The sequence below is a fragment of the Natrix helvetica genome (assembly GCF_964273705.1).
Source record: "Natrix helvetica genome assembly, chromosome: 4".
NCBI classification, from domain to species: Eukaryota; Metazoa; Chordata; class Lepidosauria; order Squamata; family Natricidae; genus Natrix; species Natrix helvetica.
In genome coordinates, this window is record NC_138550.1 from 82,748,749 (window position 1) to 82,775,887 (window position 27,139).

Sequence of the window (27,139 nt, forward strand, 5' to 3'; positions counted from 1 at the left end):
ATACCAGTAAGGGCTCAGCAAGTTCCAGAATGCTAAAGGTAGTCCTTGCTTGACTATGATAATTGGGGTGGCAATTCCATCTCTAAGGAATGCTGTCATAATGTGCACTGCCACATGACTGTGCTGACTTTTGACCGCAATTGCAGCGGTCTACGTCATCTTGGTTAAGTGAATCCTGCATGGTCACAGAGTCCCATGGTGATGAGAATCTGAATTTGCAATCTCTTGCTGGCTTCTCTATTGACTTTGCTTGTTGGAAGCCCGAGGTGAAGGTTGCAGTTGGTGATCATGCAACCATGAGATGTTGTGACTGTCATAATCTTCATCAATGATTTGGATGAGGGAATCAATGGGGAACTCATCAAATTTGCAGATGACACCAAGCTGGCAGGAATAGCCAACACTCCAGAAGATAGGCTTAAGATACAGAAGGATCTTGACAAACTTGAACATTGGGCACTATCTAATAAAATGAAATTCAATGGTGAAAAGAGTAAGGTTCTACATTTAGGCAACAAAAATGGAATGCACAGGTACAGTATAGGTGGTACCTTGCTCAGTAGTAGTAACTGTGAAAGGGATCTTGGAGTCCTAGTGAACAACCATTTAAATATGAGCCAGCAGTGTGCAGCAGCTGCCAAAAAAGCCAACACAGTCCTAGGCTGCATCAACAGAGGGATAGAATCAAGATCACGTGAAGTGTTAATACCACTTTATAATGCCTTGGTAAGGCCACACTTGGAATACTGCATTCAGTTCTGGTCGCCACGATGTAAAAAAGATGTGGAGATTCTAGAAAGAGTGCAAAGAAGAGCAACAAAGATGATTAGGGGACTGGAGACTAAAAGATATGAAGAACGGTTGCAGGAACTGGGTATGTTTAGCTTAAGAGAAAGAAGGACTAGGGGAGACATGATAGCAGTGTTCCAATATCTCAGGGGTTGCCACAAAGAAGAGGGAGTCAAACTATTTTCCAAGGCACCTGAGGACAGAACAAGAAGCAATGGGTGGAAACTAATCAAGGAGAGAAGCAACTTAGAACTGAGGAGAAATTTCCTGACAGAGCAATTAATTAGTGGAACAGCTTGCCTCCAGAAGTTGTGAATGCCCCAACACTGGAAGTCTTTAAGAAAATGTTGGATAGCTATTTGTCTGAAACGGTATAGGGTTTTCTGCCTAGGCAGGGGGTTGGACTAGAAGACCTCTAAGGTACCTTCCAACTCTACTATTGTATTATTGTATAATCATGAGCCATTGCCAAGAGCCTGAATCATGATCATATGACCATGAAGATATTATGATAGCCCTAACTATGAGGAGTGGTGGTATGTCCCCCTCATTCAGTGGCATTGTAACTTTGAGTGATTGTTAAGTGAGGACTATCTCTACTTAAACTTTGAAGTTAGAATTATCCAGATCTTGGTCTCTTACAAGGAAAAAAATAACCCCACTTGGTATGCAGCACAGAATTGTGAGATCTAATAAAGGCCTCTACTTGAAAAGGTTTTTTTAAAGAGGATCTTGAGATTTCATAAAAATATGCCAATCCCCATGGTAAGAGCTGAGTGAGATCTTTATCCCATACTCCATTAGTCAATCATTAAAGTTTTTAACTATGGATGGAAGGTTCTCCTAATGGGCCTTGATAAACTACACAAAATGTGCCTAGAATAATCAATAACTCAATAATATTAGCCAATCTGCAAATATTATTTTGCAGCTCAAACTGTGAACCCGACATTTACTTGCAGCAAGACACTAGATCAAGGATAATAAAAAATACCAAAGAAAAGTTTTGACATAGTATCATACAACAACTCTTGCCAGAACACGATACTTTGCCGAGCTGCAAAGTAAAATGCAGGCAATTCCAGTTCATGCTATACTATGAGAGAAAGTGTATATGTGGAGGTTCAGATGTAAAAGTATATTTTATTTGAGTGGCAGTTATATGCCCCAGCAAGTCTCGGTATTTAGAAACTTTATTGACAGAACCTTGTGACTTCAAAAGCAGCTGTGTCCTACTTCCGTCAGGGCACTAATAATAATGTAGCTAGCAAGAACAGCCAGATTATTAGTCAGAACTGTTCAGCGGAGAGCCCATTACATGGAAGAGACTCGGGTCCCATGCAAAAGTGATCCTCCTTTATTCTGGACTTTATAATGTTTTCTCCTAATTTTAGTTAACACTGTTAGGTCTTGATATACTTAATCTTCTAAACTAATAAATGCATTATCTAACCAATTTAACCAACTTGTCATTTCTCATTAATGTTGATTTTGTGTGTTCTCATGTGTTGCTTCAGATTTTTTTTATTAATAAATCTTAACGTGCAGATGGAAGCAAAGTTAACTGGCAAGCCAACCCTGTTGGGATTTATACTGTTACACTCGCCTAACCACCAGCAGCTGTGTACTTTTGGATGATGGCTAATTTTTCCAGGTTGCTCTTTGCCAAATAATAGGATTCAAATGGAATTCATTCCCGCTGACCAACCCATGCTTACACTCTGATCATCTCCATGCCTTTTTCAATATGGTAAGACGAAAGCCAACATTTTACAGATGGTACCAATCTTTTGCAGATTTCAACTACTAGGATTTTCTGAAGAAGGAGCGGGAGGAAAATATTGAGAAGAAGGAGCATGGACCATTCAAGGGATTTAGAAAGTGAAATTTATTTTGACCTTGTTTCCCCAAAAATAAGACAGAGTCTTATTTTCTTTTGACTACCAAAACAAGCACTTGACCTTATTTTGAGGGAGGTCTTATTATTTTTGAGGTGCAGGAGGTGGCAAGCGTGGTCACCTCATGGCTGCTGCTGTGTTGCAATATTTTTGGGGAGGGCTTAGAGGTCTTATTTTTGGTGAAACATGGTGAGGTAGAAAAAAAGTTATTAGTCTGAAACTGAGGAAAGGTTCCCCTTAAGTTCTCTTAGGATACATTTCATTCCAGAATTCTAATCATCTTCCCATTTGTCATTTTATCTTAGTTCACCATGCTGTGTGTCTAGGCTTTAGGATGACCCATCTGGCCTGATACTCTGTATCTTGCTCATGTTTAATCGCCACACAATCTTGGTTTTAAGAAATGATTTACTGCCTTAATGACCTTACATTCCTTTGCGCTGATTCTGCTATATGTCAGTTGGCAAGCTTATTTAGGCAGATTGGGGGTTACCTATTGAGCCTCTGCTGTCAAGCAGCCTGTGCTTTTCAATAGTGCAGTTTTCAATTGCTGTTAGGATTTTAGTCTAATCATAAACACATGATTAACTACTTGCCCTTTTCTCCTAAAAAAGGAGAACTCTCTGTGTTCACATATATCCATTTACTTACTTTTTGCATTTAACATCCTATAGTTCATACTGGTTTCTCTATTTATACTCATCCCATTGTCTAACGGTTTTATTTTTTTCCTTTGATCAAATAACATGCTGCCCTTTGTGTATTTTGACTGACTCATGCATGCATATATGTTTTTAAAAATAAAATCTGATCTCATCACTTTGTGGGCCAATTCATTTGTACCTCTCAATCATAATTTAGCATTGCACACATGAGTCAGAAAGTGTCCAAATGAAGCTATGAATCTGAGCATTTTCTCCTTCCCCCTACTTCATCATGAAGCAATTAGATTCCATTTCACTTCTACAACAATCTAGCATGTTATTGTTACATGTGAGTCGAGTTTGGTGTAAAAGAAACTCCATTTTGCTAAAGAAATCACAAAATATTCTCATAATTTAAAGCTGATTTGTTTATAAATTGACCTAAATTTATTTTAATACACATTTGTGTATAACAATGAAAATGGTATCTGTAACATGTAATTAATGTTTTATTTCTTCAAGCCCTGCAGACAAGTCTTGCATTTTAATCCCAATTGTTGGAGGTTGTGGGGCATGAATGGGGCACCACAGGCATCAGCTCAACCAAAGCAAGGCTGAGTGACGTTGGGTGTTTGGACCTTCCATTGCTGGAGAACTTCCATTTTTGGTCCTAGATAGGATGGCATTGTCTACATAGTGCAAATTTTCCTGCTGGAAGAGCAGGTGGCAGTTGTGATCTAGAGAGCTTTTGTACACCTTTGGGCTGCGTGGTAGTTGTTCCTATTATTGGACCAGCAGGCCCTGCTAGTTCTATACTGGACCCTCAAATGTTTGAAGGGACCCATGTCCTGGTTGTGCTGACAACCATCCAATATGACTTTTTCCTCAGCTGTTACGCATTTTAATGTTTATATTTGTGGTGGGATTGTTTTTCATTTATTTTAAGATTGTTTGCTGCCCAGTATTGCGTGTTGAGATGGGCAGCCAAACAAATCGAACAGATAGTTAGATAGTTAGATAGTTAGATAGTTAGATAGTTAGATAGTTAGATAGTTAGATAGTTAGATAGTTAGATAGTTAGATAGTTAGATAGTTAGATAGTTAGTTAGATAGGCAGGCAGGCCAGGCAGACCAGGCAGGCCAGGCAGGCCAGGCAGGCCAGGCAGGCCAGGCAGGCAGGCAGATAACCATGGTTTAATGTTTTCTATGAACAAGCACTTGAGAAACCACAAAATGAAGATGAAAGACTGTTCAATTCTGTTCCACCAGGAACTAAAAAAAATTGTAACAGTAGGCTTATATTGCAGCCACCACAGAATTTTGAGCAATCAAAAATTTCCTATGCTTATTTTAGAAAACATAAATAAGTACATAGTATAAAATGAATAAGTCATAGATTTGCAGCTGAGCATATAAAACTGTCAAATTAGATCCAGACTAAATAAATTGAATTATTCTCACTGATTGTAATGGGTGTTAATATCCTGGCTAACAGAGACAGTTAGGGTTGTGGTTAGAGGCATTGGGCTAGAAATCAGGAAACTGTGAGTTCTAGTCCTGCATGAAAGCCAGCTGGGTGACTTTGAGCCAGTTGCTTTCTCTCAGCCCTAGGAAGGAAGCAAGGGCAAACCACTTCAACCACTTCTGAAAATGTTGTCAAGAAAACTGCAGGGACTAGTCAAGGCAATCACCAGGAGCCAAGACTGACTCAAAGGCTCCACATCTCCTGGCTAAACTCAGTCCAAACCCTTTAGGGTTTTTGCCATCTCTCTTACATCTGCTCCTTCCTTGTTCACTTATTTAAACCAGCTTTCTACCACTTAAAGGAATATTTTAGCTGCTCCAGGTTCAAAACTAATGAAAAGATAGACTCTCCAAGCTTCACATGGGGTTGTTTGCTAGGAGTTGTGGTATTGGAAAGAATGACCACTGATGGCTTCCACAAAAACCAGGAAGTATTTTTGCAGATAGATATTACTCTAGCACAGGGGTGTCCAAACTTGGGAACTTTAAGACTTGTGGACTTCAACTCCCAGAATTCCCCAGCCAGCCATGCTGGCTGGGGAATTCTGGGAGTTGAAGTCCACAAGTCTTAAAGTTCCCAAGTTTGGACACCCCTGCTCTAGCATGATGGAGAGAGCCTCAGGAACTTTTTGACTACAGTTTTAATCAAGTTGCCTACCACTATTTGTAAGGTATTAAATGGTCAACTAAATGTATCAAAAGACTTGCATCCAAAGTGCTCCAAAGCTGCTCTTACAGAGCCATTTGTAATCTGCCAGTGGGACATCACAAGCTGCCAAGTATGTGGTTCTTTTCTACCACATGTGCATTGGGAAGAAAGTATGGTATCTTCTATATGGTATCAATCCTTTACACTATAACCAGAGATGCGATCTCCACTAGGCCCTCTGCTTCTCCAAATGCCATTTACAAACTGCAGCAATGGAAGTGTCTAGGAAGATCAGTGGCTATGTTTACTTTCTGTTCCAAGGACTGGCATGATAGTACATTTCATAAAATCTTTGCTAACAGAATTTGTCGTGTAGTACTGTGTTTCCCTGAAAACAAGACCTATCCCAAAAATAAGCCCTACCATGTTTTTGCATGTGCACCCAATGTAAGCCCTACTCCCCAAATAAGCCCTACTTAAGTACCTGCACAGCCTGCTGCCTGCCCATTCTGTCTGGTTGCTTGTGGTGCCACGGCTGCGCGGCGGGGGGGGGGAGTGATGGAGCTGCCCCACGCGCCCTACACCGATTTACCTCAGGACCTCCACAGCCAGGCCATCCATGCCCCAACACCTTCCTTACTTTGCGGTGGCAACTCCAGCAGCCCCGTCCTATCTCTCATGGTCGCTGGCCCCCTTCTTCTGCTTGCTCGCATGGCCACAACAGAGCAGGAGGCCGAATAATGTGCTGGTGCCACGAGGTAAGGCAGGTGCCGGGGAATGGATGGCCTGGCTGCGGGAAGCCTTGAAATAAGCCAGTGAGGGCACATGGGGCAGTCCATCCCTCTGCCTCCCCTTGCACCCGCGGCACCAGCACATTGCTCGGCCTCCTCCATTGTGGCCACATGAGGAAGCAGAAGAAGTGGGCCTCCCATGAACTCTTAAAGTATATGGGGAAAAAATAAGACATCCCCAAAAATAAACTCTAGTGCTTACTTTGAAACCCAAAAGAAAATAAGACAAGGACTTGTTTTTGGGAAAACACAGTAGTGAATTGTACAAGTCTTCACATTATATGCTTATTGAGTGATCACCATTGCATCTCTGAACTCCTCCTAGTTCTCTGGTATATTTCTAAGGAGCTGTTGTGATGTTGATAGATCATTAAGTGCCCACTGATCAAGGTGAAAAAATATTAACTTTACACAGTAGATTAGGTTTACCAAACAAGAACGTATGACTGGCCCATCCATATGCATGATGCCATTGCACTTGCAATACACAACATGTAGCTCTTTTAGAATGGGTCTTCTAAGGATATCTATTAAATGTCGACAAGTGTATCAGGGAAGACTTTGGCTGCTGTTACATTTTAATTTGTCTACCTGGAAACAACAGGTATTTACAGAATCCACTTTCAATGGACTGAATAACGTTTTAATATCAATAAATTGTGTATTTTTTAAAAAGGACTTTATAAAACAATGCACCTCTTTGTTGTCGAAATTGATAGTGATTGTTAAGAGGAATAAAGTGCAGATTTTTACTTTGCATGCATATAAGAAGCTGTGACATAACTTTGTTGGAAGGTTTTTTTTGGGGGGGTAGTTATGTAGAATTATGAAGAAAGTGAACCTGTAAATGCTGATTATTGGAAACATCAATTGAATCCCATTTTGGCTATGGAGAACTTATCAAAATCTTTTTGTTTGCAAGCTTATAATTGCAAGAGCATGATATTTCATACAAAAATGGAGATTATCCTAATTTTGGGTTTTGTGGTTGTTGAGAAGTTGCCAGATACAACGTGGTTTGAATTCAGTTTGTGATTACTCACACTCAGGTAATAAGAGTCCCACACATCAGAACCAGATAAATGTTTTTAGAAGTGTAAGTCCAAGACAAGAGGGACAACTAGCCATTTCTTTCTGTTTCTTATTGGATCAGATTTCCAAAAGGAGTTTATCCAATCCCTTATGACCTCGGGTTGGCAATCTCCTATTAGCCAACCTCTTTTAGGAGTTCATTCCGGTTTCCAGTTGGTAGACATATGATGACCCATCATTGCAGAGATTACAGTTGATTCGAAGACAGACTCATTTGGTTGGTTTTCTTTTAGGTTTTCACAGAGTTGAAAATATGCCTGTCAGTAGCTTTTTATATACAGGTAGTCCTTGACTTATAACAGTTAATTTAGTGACTGTTCAAAGTTAAAATGGCACTGAAAAAAGTGACTTATGAATGTTTTTCACCCTTGTGACCTTTGCATCTCTATGGTCGCATGATCAAAATTCAAATGCTTGGCAACTGGTTCATATTTGTGATGGTTGCAATATCCTGGGGTCATGTGATCAGCTTTTGCAAACTTCTGATAAGCGAAGTCAGCAGGGAAGCCAGATTCACGTAACAACTATGTTACTAACTTAACAACTACAATGATTCACTTAACAACTGTGGTAAGAAAATTTGTAAAATGGGGTAAACTCACTTAACAGATGTTTCATAAATTTTGGGCTCAATTGGGGTTGTAACTCGAGGACTACCTGTATATAGCTTTGGGATAAAATTCTACTGCACGATCAACAATACTGTCTACACAGAGCAGGAAGGAGAGTTTTGGAAGAAGGTTTGTCTGGGTGATCCAGCTCCGTGCATCTCACTATCTTTCTTTCCCAAATAGTTAGTTGGTGTTGGAAGTTTAATAATAGGAAGTAGGAAAGGAGAAACAAGCCATCTTTTTTAACCTAAAGCATTTTCATACAAAAAAAAACTAGACCAGTTCAAAATTAGGAGTGCCATTCTTTCACAGCTAAGTAGATTTATTCAGCTGCTTTACAGCTCAAATGACAATAAAAATCTTTCTTTTTCTTCTGGTGAAGCTGCAGAATTTACCAATTTTCCTGCTGTAGAAACATCCTTTCTCATCCCTCCTCCTGGCTCCTGATTTTACCCATCCTCGCAGATCCTTTAAGGCAGGGGTGACAAACTCGTGTCGTCACTGCACACACACGTGATATGTTGTGACTTTTACCCCCTTCGCTAAGCCGGGCGTGGGCATGGCCAGCGGGTGATGCATCTGTTCCACGGGCTGCCAGTTTGACACCCCTGCTTTAAGGGGAATGCTTAGCAAAATGAGCCCACTGTTTTCCCCTTCCTTTTGGCCAGGAATAAAAAGTTGTGCAATGCTTCACATTTGGAATGCAGTGCAGTATGGAAGGAAATACCCATAGAAAAAGTTCCAGATAAAAAAGAATTCACACAATATATTCCAGTCTGCCCAGAACTCAATTTTGAGGGCTATAGAGGCATGGTTTTCTCAGCCCAACCATAATTGGGGAATAAATAAATGAGGTTCAAACTTTCTCTTTTGGCTCTGGAATCATTGCATGACTTTATTGTAAGGCATCAGAAGCGCTCTATTGTTGTGTTCTTTCTTGTTCAAGTCTGGGTTCCTTCCTTCTTTTTATTACCATTTTTATATTAATAGTATTATTTCAGTTCCAGATTTGGTTCTAAGCTGATTTTCAGGTTTTGACTATTTGATCATAATTTGACCATTATGGATCTTTAATATATTGCATTATCTAGAAACTGGCAGTTCAACATGACTCCTTCTTACACGTGGAACTAAGAACAAAATCTTCTAGACCACAACATATATTGTGAGCTTTTTCTATGCTAGCATTATCTATCTCAGAAATTTAGAAAGTATTTGCAGAGTTGGAACCTAGTTTGAGATTCTTATTTTGATACAAGATTTCTGATAAGGAACTGAATAGTACAGAAAGAAGCTGCAATATTGAAGTGGTACTCATGCAATTTGACATTGAATTTTGAAAATTCATGATGCACAAGGATTTAAGCTATCATAGTCTTGCATTGTTTTTACAGTGGAGAAAATAACTTCCTGTGTGGTCTCTCCCTGCCCTCCAGCCATAAATATAAGTCTGTATCTATCTCTACAGCTCTTTGTGTAAACAAAAAACTGAACATATATGCACATGCATGGATAAAATACTTAAATATTTGTGCCTGAGAAGTTGATTTCATGGATTTCACTTATTATCCTCAGTTGCTTGCATGAATTATGTAACAAGAAGGAATAAAATAAATCCCAGGACTTCTTTCAATCAATACTTTCTTTTAATAACTAAAATTATGAATCAATTTTCTGGGGCAAGGGGTGGAGATATTTCTTTTAATTTATGCTGATTTTTAATAATTTGCAAATATGCTTCCTCAGACGCCTGACCCACAGAATATTTACCTGTATGCTGTACCAACATATACTGTACCTCAAAGTATATTAATTAGATAAGATGCACTGATGGTTTGGAAATAAAGAAGTAATTAGTTTTCTTCCAGTTTACAGGAGCTTCCATATATAATCATCTGGAATTAATTAATTTCATGATTTGCAATAGAAAAGAATAAATATTTATGATACAAGATAATGAAACGTAATAGGCCATAATGAATCTTCATGATTTAAATGACTCTAGAAAATGGCTATTTACAAACCTAAGGGCCAATAAATGTGATGCTACTTGAAATAGGAATCAAGTTGGAAACTGCCTGATTGCTGCATAAACATACTCTGTACAAGAAACATAAATTAGAAATAATACATTTAGACAGGAAAATGTGACAGTGGAAGAATCTAGAAGTCTTACTATGTTTGGGGTTTCTCACATGAATCAACCTCATTTTACAAAATGTGGGATACCTGATCTACAGTAGTTTCCCATTTATAGCATATATAACAGTTTACAAGTACTGTTGCATCAATCCCTATTCAACTTAAATGATGTTTCTGTAATAGAATATTCTGTATCACACAAAATTGGGAATAATACCATACATCATATTTAAGCCCATATCTAGATATGACCCCTTTTTGGGAAACAGGTGTATAACAGTTATTAAGACCCTTACATTAGAAAAGAAGTCCAGTGTCCTACTTTAAAGAAAGCCCTTCTTTTTAGATATGCCAGCTGATGGTTCAATTTCAAAGAATATGAAGGTTTGTTTTAGTATTTTAGGACTGAAATGCTTAGATCCATATCACATATTTGTATCTGATAGATCTAGGAAGAATCTTATCTTTAATCCAAAGCAGTGCTTTGAATGATATATAAATTTACATATCCATCCTCTGTTGTATATATGTAGTGTTATCTTTTTCAGTTTCACAAATTGCCTTTTAGTTGATCTACATTCCCAAAGGTGTTCATGAAATATATGGACCTGCTAGCTGCTCAGCTCCAAGTGTTAATTATTGATGTCTTACCCTAATCTCCTGGTTTGCCTGGCTTGATGTTACATTCTAATTACTCTTTAAAAATGTTTGCTGCTTTGGTTTCTGTGTCAGTCTGCAAAATATTTTTTTCTATTCATCTCATTGCTTTTATCAGGACATCGAAGCAAGCTTGGTTTGCCACTGCTTAAAGTAGTTGAAATAGTATATGCTATCATCTAAAGCAGAAATGTATCCCAGGTCATAGTTCATCTACTGTAAGTTGAGATGAGATTTGTGTGGTCCATGGTTGTTGTTGTTTTTTTTACTAACAAGCCCAAGATCTTGTTAAGCCCAAGATCTATTAGTTTAAGCTTGGTGCAAGCAACTGAATTACATTGAATTAAACACTGAAATAGAATAAACAAGAAAAAACAAGATCAGTTCATCCTGAGAACTAGACAAGACCTAGACTGAATTCATTCCTTCATTCATAAGTCAACTTCTGTTTATTCCTACCTTTATCCAGCTCAGCAGAAGAGCTTAGGGCAAGCAGAGAAGTAATTGTTGCATCTACAGTTAAGTAATTAAAAAGCAAACATTCTTCCTGTTTTAAAAATATTTGAGATTTAGTTCTGCACACTAATTAAGAGAGTCTTCATTTTTTAACCAATAAAGCCAAAATCTAAAATTGCTTAACTATTCCAGCAGGCTTACAAGCTCCACTACTGTGATTGTGTTTAGTGATGGCACTTAACATATAGGATGTGAGCTTCCAACATAAAAAATGTCATTGTAAAGACACCTATACATCTGCCAAAACACTGTAATTTCCATTGCAGAGAACCCTTCAGACCATATAATTCTAAGTCTTGTGCAGAATAAATCTTGGTCTGCAGTGCAGAAGGAAAATCACCTTCCTTTCTCTCTCTTTTTTGTTTCTTCTTTAAGTAGGTGTAAATTAGGCAGCAGGGATCTATCTGAGACTGGCACCGGACAGTTCTTCCTTGTCTTGACTTCAGAAAATGCTTCCATCTGTTTTTCAGGTGTTCTCATAGAGTAAGGATGGGATGTTTTTACTTAGTATAGTTTACAATATTTTTTCAGCAGAGGGTTTCATGAGAAACATATGCTGGGTAGCATATACAGTAAAATGGTATCTTAGCATTATAGTTATACAGTAAAGGTTATGTACATTTTCCCTTGTGCATAGTGGTACTTCTGCAGGTAATGATGATGTCTAAAACTGGATACTAAACATAAGGAATGAAGCTGGCAGGGCAGGAACCATCAGTCTCAAAAAACAAAAAGCAAAATTATATCGATACAGAGCAGATGCCTTCATCACCTTTGCATGAAGAGAAGGGCTAAGTATCATCCTGCTGCTCAGAAAGCAGGAAGAAAAAATGAAATTCAAAACCTGAAAGATATAGTAGTCTGAGGCGGGGGGGGGGGGCTTTTCTGTACACTGAAGTCTGCTTAATTCTTGTCTATGATAAAAAAACAAATGAGAAATTTCTGCTAAATAAATAGTTTCACTGAATGAGGGGTTAAGTGCCTGGATAGTCAAGATTTATAACTAGATCTGACGTGAAGTTTGATCCTATTATATTACCTTGCACCTTAGTTTCATGTTACTTATGTCACTTTGATTTGGATTAGGAACAAGAGGAAATAGAATAACGATTTCCCAAGGGATCTGGAATATACAGTAGCTGGTGTCAAAGGCAACTTCAAGGGAAGCAAATTATGATGTGTAATGGCACCATCATGCAAATGATATGATTTGTGTGTTTGCATCTGACATCGTATCATTACATATAGATATCATTTGTGCAATGACAACATTGCAAACATATCACCAAGGCTTGTAACAGACATTGTTGAATATCATTAATCTGCTTTCTGAATTTCTTACAAAATGTATTGGCCAACAGAATTTCTTACACTTATCAATGCAGAGTCACTGTCCTGTCCTGTGGAAAATTATCTCTCCCCCCCCCATCTGCTAAGATCTAAATGGCCTTGACCTTGTTGGCCTTTTGTAAGGCAATCAAGACTTGGATGTTCCCACAGGCATGGGGCCAGGAGGTTAAGCAAGCCCCGTTGCCTGGTTACAGTCTCCATAATTTGAAGTGGAACTCCAGGCATGTTATTATAATATGGGTTTTAAAAAAATATTTTTGTGAACTGTGCCATTGTCTTTCTTTCTTTCAATATTTGTACTCTGCCCAGAATCCAGAGGTTGTAGGTGCTCCTACACTGGAGATGTTCAAGAACAGATTGGATAAAATATTATAGAATTTCCTGCGTGAGCAGGGGGTCAAGGTCCAAGATCCCTTCCAGCTCTGTTATTGGTGAGATGAATGGCTATGTAAATTGCTTCAATAAATGCAAGGCAAATGAAAAATGGGGTTGAGCTATCAGGCCTACCAATAGGGAACAATCTCTCTCTCTTCCCCCTCTTCCCCCAAATACAGCCTTCTGACTTAGATAATGAAAATACTTTTCCTGTTTCTAAAGTAATCTGTGAACTCAGAAATACATTATCTCCAGAGGTGTCCTGTCCTCCTCTCTTCTAGTATTTAAAAAGATGTGGTTGTTGTTTTTTTCTTTTTAGAAGGTTTTTAGTGCCTAGGTTATATTAAAGAGAGTGTTGCATATTGCGTTGCTGTATATTGTATGGCTACGTCTTTCAGATGGTAATTGACACAGTTCACTTTTGATGCCATTTTCTATTGTTTCTATTGTTGTACCCCACCCAGGCTCATGGGATTGGGTGGTATAGAAATGTTTGAAATAAATCAAATTCATAAATGATAAACTTCACTATGAAGTCATTGTTGGGATCTTCATGCAGCCCCATTGATTACGTAGTTGGCTGAAGGGAGGAGTTGAACCTCATGAAACAGCTGTGAGATGGTCCTTACATCTCCAGCTTCCCTGAAGAATTGGTCTTTCAGTGATTTGTTCTGACATCCTGCTGCTGCAAGTGATCTATTCTCTCTGTATGATTTTTTTGTGGTTTGCAAAAACCACTCAATGTATTATCATAGAAAAATGCAGATTTTTTTTAAAAGACAAATGTTGTATATAAAACCTAGATAAAAGACTTGCAATCTCTTCTTCTGGAAGCTGTATCAGATGTTACTGAAATGTATTGTCTTAAAGCACATATCCTACATAAAACTGAAATGTTTTTCAAATTTGAAGTGAGATTCATAAAAAAGAAACATAGTTCTTAATTTTTTCCGTACCCTTCTTGTCCATATTGCACAGTGCTGTTAGGATGGCAACTCATTTTTGGAGAGGGAGGAAAACTCTATTTCTTGGCAAACATTTTGATGTTCTGCTTTTTGAAAACAGAGGATTTTATTATAAGACCCATTCTGTGAACTCCCTTTCCCATCAGGTTTATCTGCCTTCAGATAAGAAAAGGCAATGAAAACTTTAACTCACTATAATATTCTAGAGCTAATGAATGAGCTCTTTCCATTTGAATTCTTGTGATCTCACTCTTTTAAAATCTTGAATTTCATATGCTCAAATGTTGTATTGTACCACAAACTGGGTTTGGAATTCCGGAGCAAATCAGTTTGTCGCACAGGTGGTTGAGATTGTGGAAAATATAGTGATTACAACAATCTAGAGCAGGGGTCTCCAACCTTGGCAACTTTAAGCCTAGAGGACTTCAATTCCCAGAATTCAAAAGCTGGCTGGGGAATTCTGGGAGTTGAAGTCCTCCAGGCTTAAAGTTGCCAAGATTGGAGACCTCTGATCTAGAAGAATAAGAAATGGTTAATGGATCTATGAGGAAGATGAAGTGCATGATGATATTTATTTTATTTTTGTATTTGCGGATTTATATTTTTACATATGTTTTGTCTGTTGTATTTCTTAATCTTTATTTTATGCATGGAATTTTAATAAAGTTTTATAAAAACATTTACCGTTTTGTGCTATGGCTCTTAAGAGCCTGTTCCTTCTCTGTTTTAGTTTTCCAGAATGGGCCTTATGGTCTAATTTTGGAAAGCAGATATTAGGTGATAATTAAAGTCTTGTTACCTAGAGTATCATAAAGGTGTTCTTTTTAAAATGTTCCAATATTTTCTTTGCAGGTAAAGGCAGCTCAAGCATCTCATCCGACGTGAGTTCAAGTACAGATCACACGCCAACCAAGACTCAAAAGAATGCCGCCACCAGTGAAGGTGCACAAATGAATGTCCTTTTTCTGTTTGGTCCTAGGAGATTTTTAGAACCATTAATGTCTTTTTCTATTGATACTTAGAAATCCCTGTCTCTGGCAAAATCAGACAAGAGCCAAAAGACAACATCATACCTTCTCCCAAGTTTAGTTCACCATATGTTATATTTTAATATGTTATACTCCTCCAATAGGGCCATTGAAGAAATACTCCCCAAATATATGTAGTCCTCAGGTTGCAACAGCAAATGGAACCAGAATTGCTGTCACTAAGTGATGTAAAGTGCAATGTTATGTGGTTGCATTACTTAGTAATGGTGGTCCCAGTTGCTGTTGTTAAGCTAGGACTGTTCAGTTCACTAAGCAAGACCCTCGTGGGACTCTGGCTTCTTGCTGGCTTCTCCAATGACTTTATTTTTGGGAAGTCAGTAGGAAATGTTGGAAACGGTCATCAGGTGACCACAGGAATGGTGTTATACCTGGAACTTTGAGGATCAGCCATAAGTACCCCTCATTTAGAAATGCAGTAAATTAGACTGGTTGCTGGCCAAGTGGTTGAAGGCCAAGGATTCCCTTTAATTCTGTATTAATGTGGTATAGTTATCTTGCTACATCTTATGTTTAAACAATAAAAGATTCTTTCAGGATTGCCCTTGGAAGAGCTACCATTTATGGCTAGAAAAAAGACAAAATAGTGAGGATTCACCCAGACTCAGTGGCACCTAGCTAGCTATATTTCTTAGGATAGAAATGGCGTTATTCTGGAAGTTGATCTATAGATAACGTTTTCTTGCTTCTTAGAAGTGTATGCCAAGTGAATTAATGTACATAAAACTAGAATAATGGGTTGTTGGAAAACACATGGATGAAGTGTTTTAGAGTTGGGAGGAAATTTGGAAAGCACTAAGCTTAAGTGGAGGAGTGGAGAGTGGGTTATGAGATGGTGGGAAGAAGTCACTTTAAGAAAAGATGCAAACACACTGTGTCTTATAATTGTGTAAGTTATTCAGGCGTAATATATCCAGATAGGTTAATATCAAGAACTTATACTAAAGTTGTACAAACACCTCATAGCATTATTATTAATCTACACATATTGATCACAGTTGAGTATACTTAACAGTACAACTAAAGTACATACTCTGGTTGTTAAATGAGAATAATATATTATTCTCCAAAGCATGCTATTTCATTATGAGAATGAATGTAGCACCTCTCACTGTCATTTCCTTTATTCTCTATTTTTCCTTTCATACTGTAGAAAGTATGAAAGGAAATATATTTTCCTCTATAACTTTCAAAGCTGTAGGCCTTAGATTTATGGAGTTCCCTGGTGGGGAACTACTAATACAGTAGGAAGAGAGTTTTCTGTGATTCCTCATCATTACTGGTTCATTACTTTTCTAAATGTGTGAAAAATTTCTATTGAAAAGTTTATATTTATATTATAAAAATACATGTGTAATTCATCCCGAGTGATCAAGGCAATTGCGAGAAATTATGGAGTTCTTTTATGATTTGATTTACAGTAAGAAATAGTATGTTCTTCCTGGAAGGTAAAAATATATGTTTTGCCAGTGAGTAATCTCAAAAAGTCTGCTCTGAGAGTTTCAGCTGGAATCTCAGTTTTTTTTTTCCAGATGTGTTAAAAAAAAACTCAAAAACTGAAGAGTTTTTTAAAAGGCTAATTCTGGAACTTTCCCCACTTCTTTTCTCTGGAACCCCAAATGTATCCCGTTTCAGTACAATTTTATTCTGCATTAGTATGTTTTTGTTTAATTTTATATCCCTGTTTTGTAACAGCCGCCTTATGCTTGCTTTTTAAAATATTTCTCCCATTAATCATAACACTCAAAAGTCATTAAGCCAAATTTACTGCAAAGAGTTTCCTTTCTGGTATAGGAAAAATATAAAAAAAATAGAGAATAAAAAGGACACTTTTGTAGCTAATAGAAGCTTTTATAGTTACTGCATCATATATGAAGCTGCTTTGCAAGAGATCAGGGAAGGACCTTAAACTCGTACAATATCTTGTTTTCTCCCTAGCATCCATTGTGGGGAAAATTATTGAAATTAATGGGGAAGATATTGTCAGGCACCAGAGACCAGGAGCCTGAATAGAGTTTAAAAGTACTGCAAGTTTATTCCATGCTACCTAAACACAAGAATCTGATCTACTAATTGTCAAGGGAAATTGCTGCTAGATAATAGTCAATGAATTCCATTGACTATTATCTAGCACCAATTTGCCTGGATCATTAGTTGGAATTCATGGGGGATTGGATTTAGGTCTCTTGTGGGAGCATAGTAGCTCCAAACTGATGAGGCATTTAACCCTGCTGTTGGGTTAGCCTGATAGGTTTCTGGATATTTGGGATCCAAAATCTAAGCATGATAAACCCTGCTTTTTAAAACCAAGTTTTAGAAACTGCTTCTTGTTCCTACTCTTTTTTAAAAAAATGTTTAAGATAACTTATTTAATCAAAATAGTATCTTATTGTTAGCTCTTCAAGGTAGGACTAACAATCAAGATCAGGAATTAGACACAATAAATGCATTCTGTTTTATTGTTGTAGGGCAGGGGTGTCCAAACTTGGGAACTTTAAGACTTGTGGACTTCAACTCCCAGAATTCCCCAGCCAGCCTGGCTAGGGAATTCTGGGAGTTGAAGTCCACAAGTCTTAAAGTTCCCAAGTTTGGACACCCCTGTTGTAGGGCATAAGAACAGAATCTTGAAAGTCTACCAGATTTTCAGTTTGTTCTCTCTTATATCCAAGTAGGGTTATTCTGAATCATTTTCTTATGCTTATTTCTTTTTCAAAGCTGAGATTTCATTTACTGTCTCTTTTATCGGTTAATAGCTTTTTCATTCCACTTTTTTGACTCTAGTGTTATTGAGAATTTATTATTTTTGTCATTATTTAGTCAAAAGTCTTGTTACATATAAGATACAAACAACTAAACAATAAAGCACATTTTAGCCTATTAAAATGTTAGACTATTACTCAAATATGACAAGAGAGTTTCAGACAGGGGTGCTGTGACTCTACTGTGAAAATCCTGAAGTATTTCCTTATTTCCTTCCATAGGCTAATTCCTACGTGCACTTAATATGCAAATGTCACATTCACTAAGTAGTAAATTTATGGGGGAGGGGGGAATATGTCCTTGTTAACATTAAATAAATCATTATGTAAGAACTGTCCTCAAATTCACATAACTGGATAACCTGCACTGAGTTGCCAAATTATTAAATTCTTCTGTTTCCCGAAAGAAAAAATGAGTGTCCCCCTACCCCAATAATTATCTATGACTTAAGGAGAGCTGTTTTACATTCCCTAATAAGAGCAGAAGAGCTGTTGAACACAAAGGAATACTAGTGACACAAATAACTAGAAGCATCTCTTTTTCCTTTGAAAATTAAATTAGTCTTTCCTGGGTAAGTGAGGAGCTGCTGTTTTGATACCCTTATAGATTTTCTGCCCTTTTCTAAATCCCTCAGCAATATTTCTCTTTGTTTCATTCTTTCCCTCTCTAATTATCGCTTCTCCATTTTAAACTACTGTATATTTGTTCTTCTTATCCCAATGCATCTTAATTCCACTCCCCTTCTCTTTTGGTTATTAGTGAAAGAAATATTGTTAAAACCATGAAGAATGTCAGATAGCTATGCTTTATTACTTCATTTTCAAGAAAATATCAAATAAAAATGAACAATTCAGCACACGTGAAGAAAAAAGGGAAAATAACAACAGAAGAAACTGTAGGAAGTTATCACCTAGCCCTCTCCCAGAAAAATGAAATACCTAGGAAATATTGATAAGGCAGAATATTATATTTTCCTGGATGTGAAAAAGGGAGAAACACATTTTAAACACTAAATTCCTGCAGCTTCCTGCCCATCCCCACTTTGTCAATGGGCCATTAAGAAGGCCAAGCTAGTCCACTTTACATAATAAAGAGTTCAGCTCCAGGGGGATGGGTGTAGAGTTCAGTGTAAGAGACAATGAAGGCATGATAATAAGCCTTTACTCAACTGACCACATGGCATCTGAACTCAATCAAACCTGGATTCAAAACAGCCTAGAGGGTTGCCCTTGCAAGGGCCCATGGGAGTCTGGCAACCAATCAGAATACATTTCTTACACAGGAACAGGAAACAGATAGGTGGGGCCGAACAGATTATAAAAATCCCTGCAAGCCCTTCTTCAGTCCTTCTCTTCCCTTCTCTTCTTCTCCACCAACATTGAAGCATGTGATCACCTTTTCTGTTCAGGACTCAGGCCATGTGGTCCTGTCCAACATTAAAAACCATCTTTCCAAGCAGCCTCCATGTCTCCAGTGTCTTTTTCCCCACTTGGAGCCGAACCCAGAAGGACATTTCTTCCAACAAAACAAAAAAGGAAAAAGAAAAAATAACACAGGACTAAAAGGGGGAAACTCCCCTGTAATTATCAATATAATACAAGTTCATGTGATTTTATACATTTTTGAAAAAGGAAACTAAGCTTTCAATAGTCATCAAATTTATCCAAGAGGTTTTTTTTCCCCCAAAGGGAGAGATAATGTGATTTTTTCTGATTGACAGAATATATAAATGAGAATTTATTAAATGTACTATTGTATGCCACCCAGAGCCAGGTATCATGAGAAGGGTGATTGTATAATATTGATTAATAAATAATGTAAAAATAAATGAGATCAGGTAATTCAGGACTCCGAATCCCTTGGAGAATTTCATAAATATCTACAGCCAAATTGTGTATTTAACATGTATTTTATTTGAATTATTTCTTTATGTGCAAGAATGTTCTTGTCTCCAAAGTGAATTAATCCTATAAAAGCACAACGAAATAAATAAAACTGCCAAAATTAATGCAATTTATAAACAAGGACAACTGAAATATTATCTGCAAGGAAGCATTATCAACTGGACAAAAGAGAGCCATGAAAGAAAATCTTATTGTCTCTGTCAATAACTAAACAGCTCAAAAAAATGTTAGAATGGGATAAGATGTCTAAAATTTCTTCCAAAGAGAAATACCTTGGTCATACAGCAGAAGTCCATAACACTACAGTTCCTTCAAGTGGGAAAAAGGTATTGTTATTAATTAGCTGTATGACACTCAATCCTCATTATCAGTGGTGGTTTCATTCTTGAAAACCTCTGTGGAAATGAAAACCACAATTATTGAAACATTGTTCCTAGTGAGAACACAAGATGTAGTATCAGATGAGGATGGAGAGTTAATAAACACCACATGAACAAGAACACAGTTTCCCTTATTGTAGCCCATGTCGGCACTGGGCAGGAAGGCTTGTACATGACTGTGTATAGCTGGATTAAGACTATATTTGACGATAAATGGGTAGCACTTTTATAGACGTCTATAAATGAATCTATGGAAACAGCATTCTAGAATATCAAGGATTGAGTGTAAATACAGGTAGTCCTTGACTTACGACCGCAATTGAGCCCAAAATTTCTGCTGCTAAGCAAGACAGTTGGTGAGTTTTATTCCATTTTATGACCTGTCTGGTCACTGTTGATAAGTGAATCCCTGCAGTTGTTAAGTTAGTAAAACTATTGTTAAGTGAATCTGGCTTCCCCATTGACTGTGCTGGTCAGAAGGTCACAAAAGGTGATTACGTGAACCCAGGAAATTGCAGCTTTCATAAACATGAGCCAGTTGCCAAGGGTCTGAATTTCGATCACATGGCAATGGGGATGCTGCAACAGTTGTGTGAAAAAATGTTCATAAATCACTTTTATGTCAATTTTCAGTGCCACAGTAACTTTGAACAGTCACTAAATGAATGGTTGTAAGTCAAGGATTACGTTTTATTATTGTAATCATAGGTGATAACCATGTAACACAACAAAACTTATAATACAATAAAATAGAATAATAATAAAATTAAGTGAATAACAAAAAATAGTGTTGGATTAACAAAGTTAAATTAGGGCTATGATTAAAAACTTTAAAAATTCTTTTTGCGCTTAAATGACAACAAAGTAAAAGCAGCAATCTGATTACTATCAGTTGGAAACACATCTACAAGAAGATAATTCAACAGTTTGAGGGTTGAGCCCTTGAATTCACCTATAAATAATTTTGCCTTAATCTCAGCCTAAACAGGACTGTGAAGGATGTAGTAAAAATTATTTTCCTCCTGACTAGTACCAGAGAGATGCTATTTGACAGGAAGCTTACAAAAGTTTCCTTCAAAATATGCCAAAAGCATGGTCTAAAAGCTTTTCTCAGTGGGTCATTGGTGATATTAACCAGACTCTGGGAGAGGCTTCTATGTTTTTATAGTAATGCAACCAAGATGAAAATTTGAATGTCTGTACTGTAGTAGTGGTGTCGGAAGGGAGTGGGTGATGGCTCAGCAGTTAAAGATGCTGATTTGAGACTTGAATGCCACACAACAGGATAAGCTCCTGTTACTTGCCCCAGCTCCTGCCAACCTAGCAGTTTCAAAGCAGGCAAGTAGATAAATAGGTACCACTTCGGTGGGAAGGTAACAGCATTCTGTGCACATTGGGACATAGTCATGCTGGCCACAATACCACAGAAATGTCTTTGGACAACAATATCTCCCTCGGGTAAGAAACAAGATGAGCACCGTCCCCTAGAGTTTAAACACAATTGGACAGGAGAGACCTTAAGCTTTTTACTATAGTAGCATTTTTATTGGCATCCCTTAAAAAAAATTATCTAATATTTCCTCTGTTCCAACAGCTGCATATAGAGTGGTTGGGAATACATATGTAGGTGACAAAAGTTTGTTTATTGATTCTCGGCTGTGTAACGGAGAAAATAAAGTTTGGCAAGATTATTTTCTACCTGACTTTCTAGTTTTGTAAAGTGCCACAGCATGACCTCTAACTAGAAGTTAAGCCTAACTTCATCCTTAGATAAGGAGCAGGAATGTCCTGGGAGTTTTGGTCTATATTGAATTGGGCAACAACATTCTCATTCCACTCTTGCATCTCAGCATCATATAACATCTGGTCTATCACCTTGGAATTCTTTAAATGCAGGGGCTCTATAGCTTTGTATCTGTAAGTGTGTGTACATTTATATATATTAGGCATCTGGCTTTATCTTTCATTTAATAGCAGATTTTCAAGTCATGCTAAACCACTAAAAGTTTTATATGGGCTTCTCCAGTGGTGAAATCAGCCAGTTTGCACCACTTCAGGAGAACTGGTTGTTAGGTTTCTGAGCAGTTTAGTGAACTGGTTGTTGGAAGAAATCATTAGGGCAGAGAACTGTTTTTTTTAAATTATTTGAATCCCACCACTGGTTTCTCTTAGTGCACCGTGTGAATTTTACTATTAGATCTTGCAAACTTTAGCTTCTGGGATAATGTGTGTCAATTGTGGTTGACCTAATACAACACGATTAACAATAACATGACTCAAAGTGATTTATGAACCACCTTGACTTGTACATGAAAACATGTTATAACTGTCATTTTTAAAATGTAAGCCTCAACCGGTTAGGGTTGTCTATATTATGAACCATAGTTGGTAACCTAAAGTGGCAGATTGTTGTCAAGGTAAAGCAAACCACATTAAGGCTTAGAGAGATGTGTGAACTCATATTTGGCTCTCAATGTGTAGGTGCAGGATGCTTTAGGAGCAATCTGAAATGGTCAGCAGAAGCACAGCATGCTGGAGTGCCTCATCGTTACATAAATAGGGGGAGCAAGAGCTGTTTGCTGCCATCCTCCATCCTCCTTTCTTCTATTATTTTAACTGTCCTTGAGCAGCCAGTGTTCTGTAACAACCTATTGTATCACAGAAATCCCTGGAAAGTTTTGCTCAGGTGTAGATATCCTGATGCCCTGCAGATATTTGGACCATCTCCCATCAACTGCAGACAATTTGGCCATAGTCAAATAACTCCAAAACATGGAGAGAGCACCAGATTGCCTGTTTCTTTCAGCTGATCAGGGAAGCAGGGACTCTTTCATATGGATTAGGTGATCTGGCTCTTCAGCTACTGAAATGAGAGATATACTAAATTGGCTACTTACTGACTCTTGGAGCTGCATCACTGGCACATCTGCCTGGTGTGTGGTCAATATTTCTTTCTGCCTTTTGAAATCTGTGAGTTATGATGTATATCTTGAACTTAATACTGATGGACCAAAGGATATATTAGGCATCCCAAACCTCTAAAATATTATCCATGCTTTAAACCTGCAACAAGAAACTGGTTGATGAGAGAACCAGACCTCTGCTGAGCCAGGATGTCCATGTTGTTCAGGCTTGTGGTGATTTTCCATTGAGAATTTTTTTTTTTTTTGGAAATACTTTCTGAAAAGCAAGTAAGAAGAGCTTGTAATTAGTTTGTGGTAAGGACAGAAGCCAGATTTGGTTTTTTTAATGGAAAATGTCTGGAATGTGGAATTGAGGTTTTTAAAAACATGTTTGCACATCATTCCTTTGACACTATTAGCATCACCAAAATCTACTTTTGATCATACTAACCCTAACCGAGTCTCTGAAAGCAGAGTCCTAATGTACAATCAAGTGAAATCAAGGTGTTTGCTAACATTCCTCATGTCTCCTCCTGTCCAGGAACTGAAATAAGCAGATATTAGACAAGTTACACATTCTCTCTCCCTCCCTCCCCTCTCTCCCTCCCCTCCCTTTAAAAAAACTGCTCATCTCACTCACAGAGCGGCTCTGAGTACTGTAAATTAAAAACATAAAAACCATATAAATATTATAGCCCATTAGGAGGCAGTTGCAATCAGAATAGAATGATTAGAAAAAAAGGTGGGTGGGGGGCCTTTAAGGCTCTAACCAACCCAAAGGTTGTGTTCTTCTCTGCAAGCCCCCAGGGAGTCAGCAGAGTCAGGTTTTCAGATACTTCCGAAAGGCCAGGAGAATGGGGGCTTGCCTTGCCTCTTGAGAGAGAATATTCCGAGCTATGACTGCCACCTGCTCTTTGAGCTGTTTCATGCCCCAGAAGGATCAGTGACCCACTGGGATTTAGTCAGTCCAAGAAATTATTGGCTGAAAATTTCAAAAAGTTTAAGTCTTAAGAAGTCTACAAATTTCAAAAGACTAAAGAATTTAAGGATACCAGTCAAATTTTGCAGTGCACCCAAACAAAAGGGGAAGGTCTTTATTATATATTTCCACCACACTTGATAGTTGTTTAAACAATGAATCTTGATAGACCCAGAAGTAGAGAAGATCTGATTGTTGTAGTAAGGAAGAGCAGTGCAAGAAGATCTCCAAATGATATGGTCACATGCTCTAAATCCTAACTCTGTTAGAGTAGATAGAAGGTAAGATATAGAGAAAGAGAAAGAACCAAAGGCTTCAGAAGAAAAGTGACATTACAATAGGAAGGCAGTCAGGAAAGATCGAGAGAGAAAAAGAAGAAAATTAGTCTAAGGAAAAGGGAAAGAAAGTGGAAAGAGAACCGAGAGAGCTGTGGAAATAAGGGCAATATCCATTCTGATTGAAAGAGCAAGGCAAATTGTTGACTGCAAGTTTCTTTTTATAATTTAATCTGTAGAGCAATTGCCAGGCTCCTTGCTGTAAATACTGGTATTTTTTTTAGAGAGGAGGCATAAAGCATTGTAAAATTACCTTATTGAAAAACCAAACATTTTTCTTCTGCTACCTTTTCCCATAATGAAAGCCCCTCCTGTTTAATATGGGAAATTGGGCTTCATCCATGGAAAACCCGAATTGCAATAAGACACGGTGGAGATCTCTTTTAGATGAACAGTCTGTTTTACAGGTGTGTGTGTGTGTGTGTGTGTGTGTGTCTTCTTTTTTTCCCTAAGATCTGTAAATTGAATCTCACACGTTTCGTCACTTTATAATAATGTAGCATGTTGTTTATTTAACAGCTGGAGTTTTATCTGCTCTGAGCGTCCTATTCGGGGATGAGTCTTGCCCCCATTTTTGTAGACCACAGCCTGTTGCCTCCCGAAAGTGGGATAAAGCTTTCCTCACAGCCTGCTCATTTGCTCCTTGAAGTGCTGGCCAATTTGGCTGAACAAGGCAGACACAAATACATCATATTACATTTCCCTTGCTGCCAAGTTCTAGACTGCTTCAGCAATATTGTGAAGAAGCCAAGGCAATGAAAAAGAGAGGAAATTGCAATTAATTTAATCTTCTCCAAGGCTATATTAAAGCATGGCCACAAGATGCAGAGATGCTGCGTTGGAAACAGGGAGAATGTGTTGACGTGCCTATGTTGAAAACCATTGTAGTTCATGATGGCAACATGACAGACAGAGGTCAGACTTTAGAACAAATATGTCAAAATGAATCTAGCAAACAGATCATCACAGGAACAGCTGTATTTAAGGGGGAACCCTTTTTTCTATAGCCAGTGGTTTGTATCCTGAAATATACCAAGTTAGTTTGGCATGATGAGGCAAAGTTGGCTCCATTTAGCAATAAGAGTGATACAATTATGGTACAACATGTTCAAGCCAGTCTCAGAAAGAAATGTGATATTAACTTTAGACTTGCTCTCTTTCCAGCTCATGAAGGAAGGCACACATTATTATTTAAAATTTGCTGGTGATGCTTTGGTAACTGTTTAGTAGGCCACTAGAGACCTAATCTTGAATGAGGTAATCGTTTACCTCATTACAATAGTAATTACAAAGATAAATACTGTAGTAATTACAAAAGATAAATGATGGAATAATTACAAAAGAAAAATAATAAATAGCGAAATAAATTACTTCATAACTAATATTGATATGATAATTATATTATTAAATAAATTGAAAAATGATAGCAAATATATATCTGTTTAATTTGTTTTAATTTTCAAAGTCAGAATTAAAGGGTATAATGCAACTATTGTATTTCTGTGTATTTTTCCAACTCTTTAGATGAGCAAAGCATACTCAGCCGAGTTAGCCTAGTTTTACCTTTATATTGGGATCCCTAGTCTTTTCCCAGCACTTTGCAGATATCAAGTTTCTCTTTGCTCCCTTTTGAGTACATATGTTTAGGTATAGATTTAGAAATATCCAGGATGAAAAACAGTTTGCCTTAGACCTGAAGGTATTTGGCGCCAAAGTTCCCTAATATTATCAGGCTTGGGGAGGATCATAACATTCATTTTTTCAGAAGATTAATCTCAGGATTGCTAGTGCAAAGATGTATGTACTATGGGTTGTCCATTTGGATTTTCAAGCAACACACAGATTCTGCTGCCTATAATTGCTGCAGATTCTTTCCCAGGTTGCCTGAGGTGCCACAGAACCTACGTACAGCATATTCTGCCTTTTACATTTACAAGTATCCTGTTTGAAGCAGGTAACTCAGCTCCATCCTCCCATTCTCATTGCCAATTGTTAGTATAGCATAGGATTTCAGTGAAAATAGGGTAAAAGTCACTTGCCAAGTCTTGAGCATGACCAAGGCTTCAATTTTCATTCTTTAGATGCCCAGGTAGAGAATGTGCTAAATGAAAATGTGGAATGTTTTCACTGTCACGGACTTATTCAGTGACTAAAGCGACAAAATGCAGGTTCTGGATGGACATATTGTGTAGAAGTTTGAAGCTTCTCTACATCCTGGAATTCATCTTGTATTAATCACAATATAATGGGAAACATGAATTTTGACACAAATTCATGCTTCCCATTACACTTTGGTTAGTATAAACATGTCCAGATGTTTACTCGAAATGGCGGAGACATAGCTCAGGGACTGATCATAAAGTTTGAAAAGTTGAACATCCTAGTAGCCATTCCTGGCATTTGAGAGCAACACCAGTTCTCAAAATAGTTGGCACTTTTTTGTTTTCCAGAAAAAGAAGATAGATTCTGGTCAGAAATCACATCAGAAAGCAGTTTACTAGGACGTAAAAAGTTCAAGGATCAGTTATACTATAAGTAATATATCAATATCATTACAGTTTAAGAAATGTCACAAAGCATGCTTTCCCCAAACACTGCTACTATTTTAGCGTCTGTGTTTTATTTTTCTTATGTTTTGTTTTATAGAGTTTTAAATTTTACCTTATTCAGACTCGTTAAAAGAGTAGATGGTCTTTTAGTTTACCTTGCCCTTTTTTGTGAAGGGAGGGGAATCAAATTAGTATGCTAAGTGGGTGTTATTTCTGTTGGGGAAAACAATTGAAGGTTTACTTAAATGGAAGTATACTCAAAAATAATATTGTATATTGC

At 37.6% G+C, this 27,139-nt stretch overlaps 1 protein-coding gene across 1 annotated transcript in view; it reads left to right on the top strand.

Moving 5' to 3' along the window:
- Nucleotides 1-27,139, top strand: part of FBXL7 (F-box and leucine rich repeat protein 7) — a 157,973-nt gene that overhangs the window by 35,011 nt on the left and 95,823 nt on the right. The window contains exon 2 of the mRNA XM_081950108.1: nucleotides 14,856-14,945. Coding sequence (XP_081806234.1) covers nucleotides 14,856-14,945 — 90 coding nt within the window. The remainder of the gene's footprint in view (nucleotides 1-14,855; nucleotides 14,946-27,139) is intronic.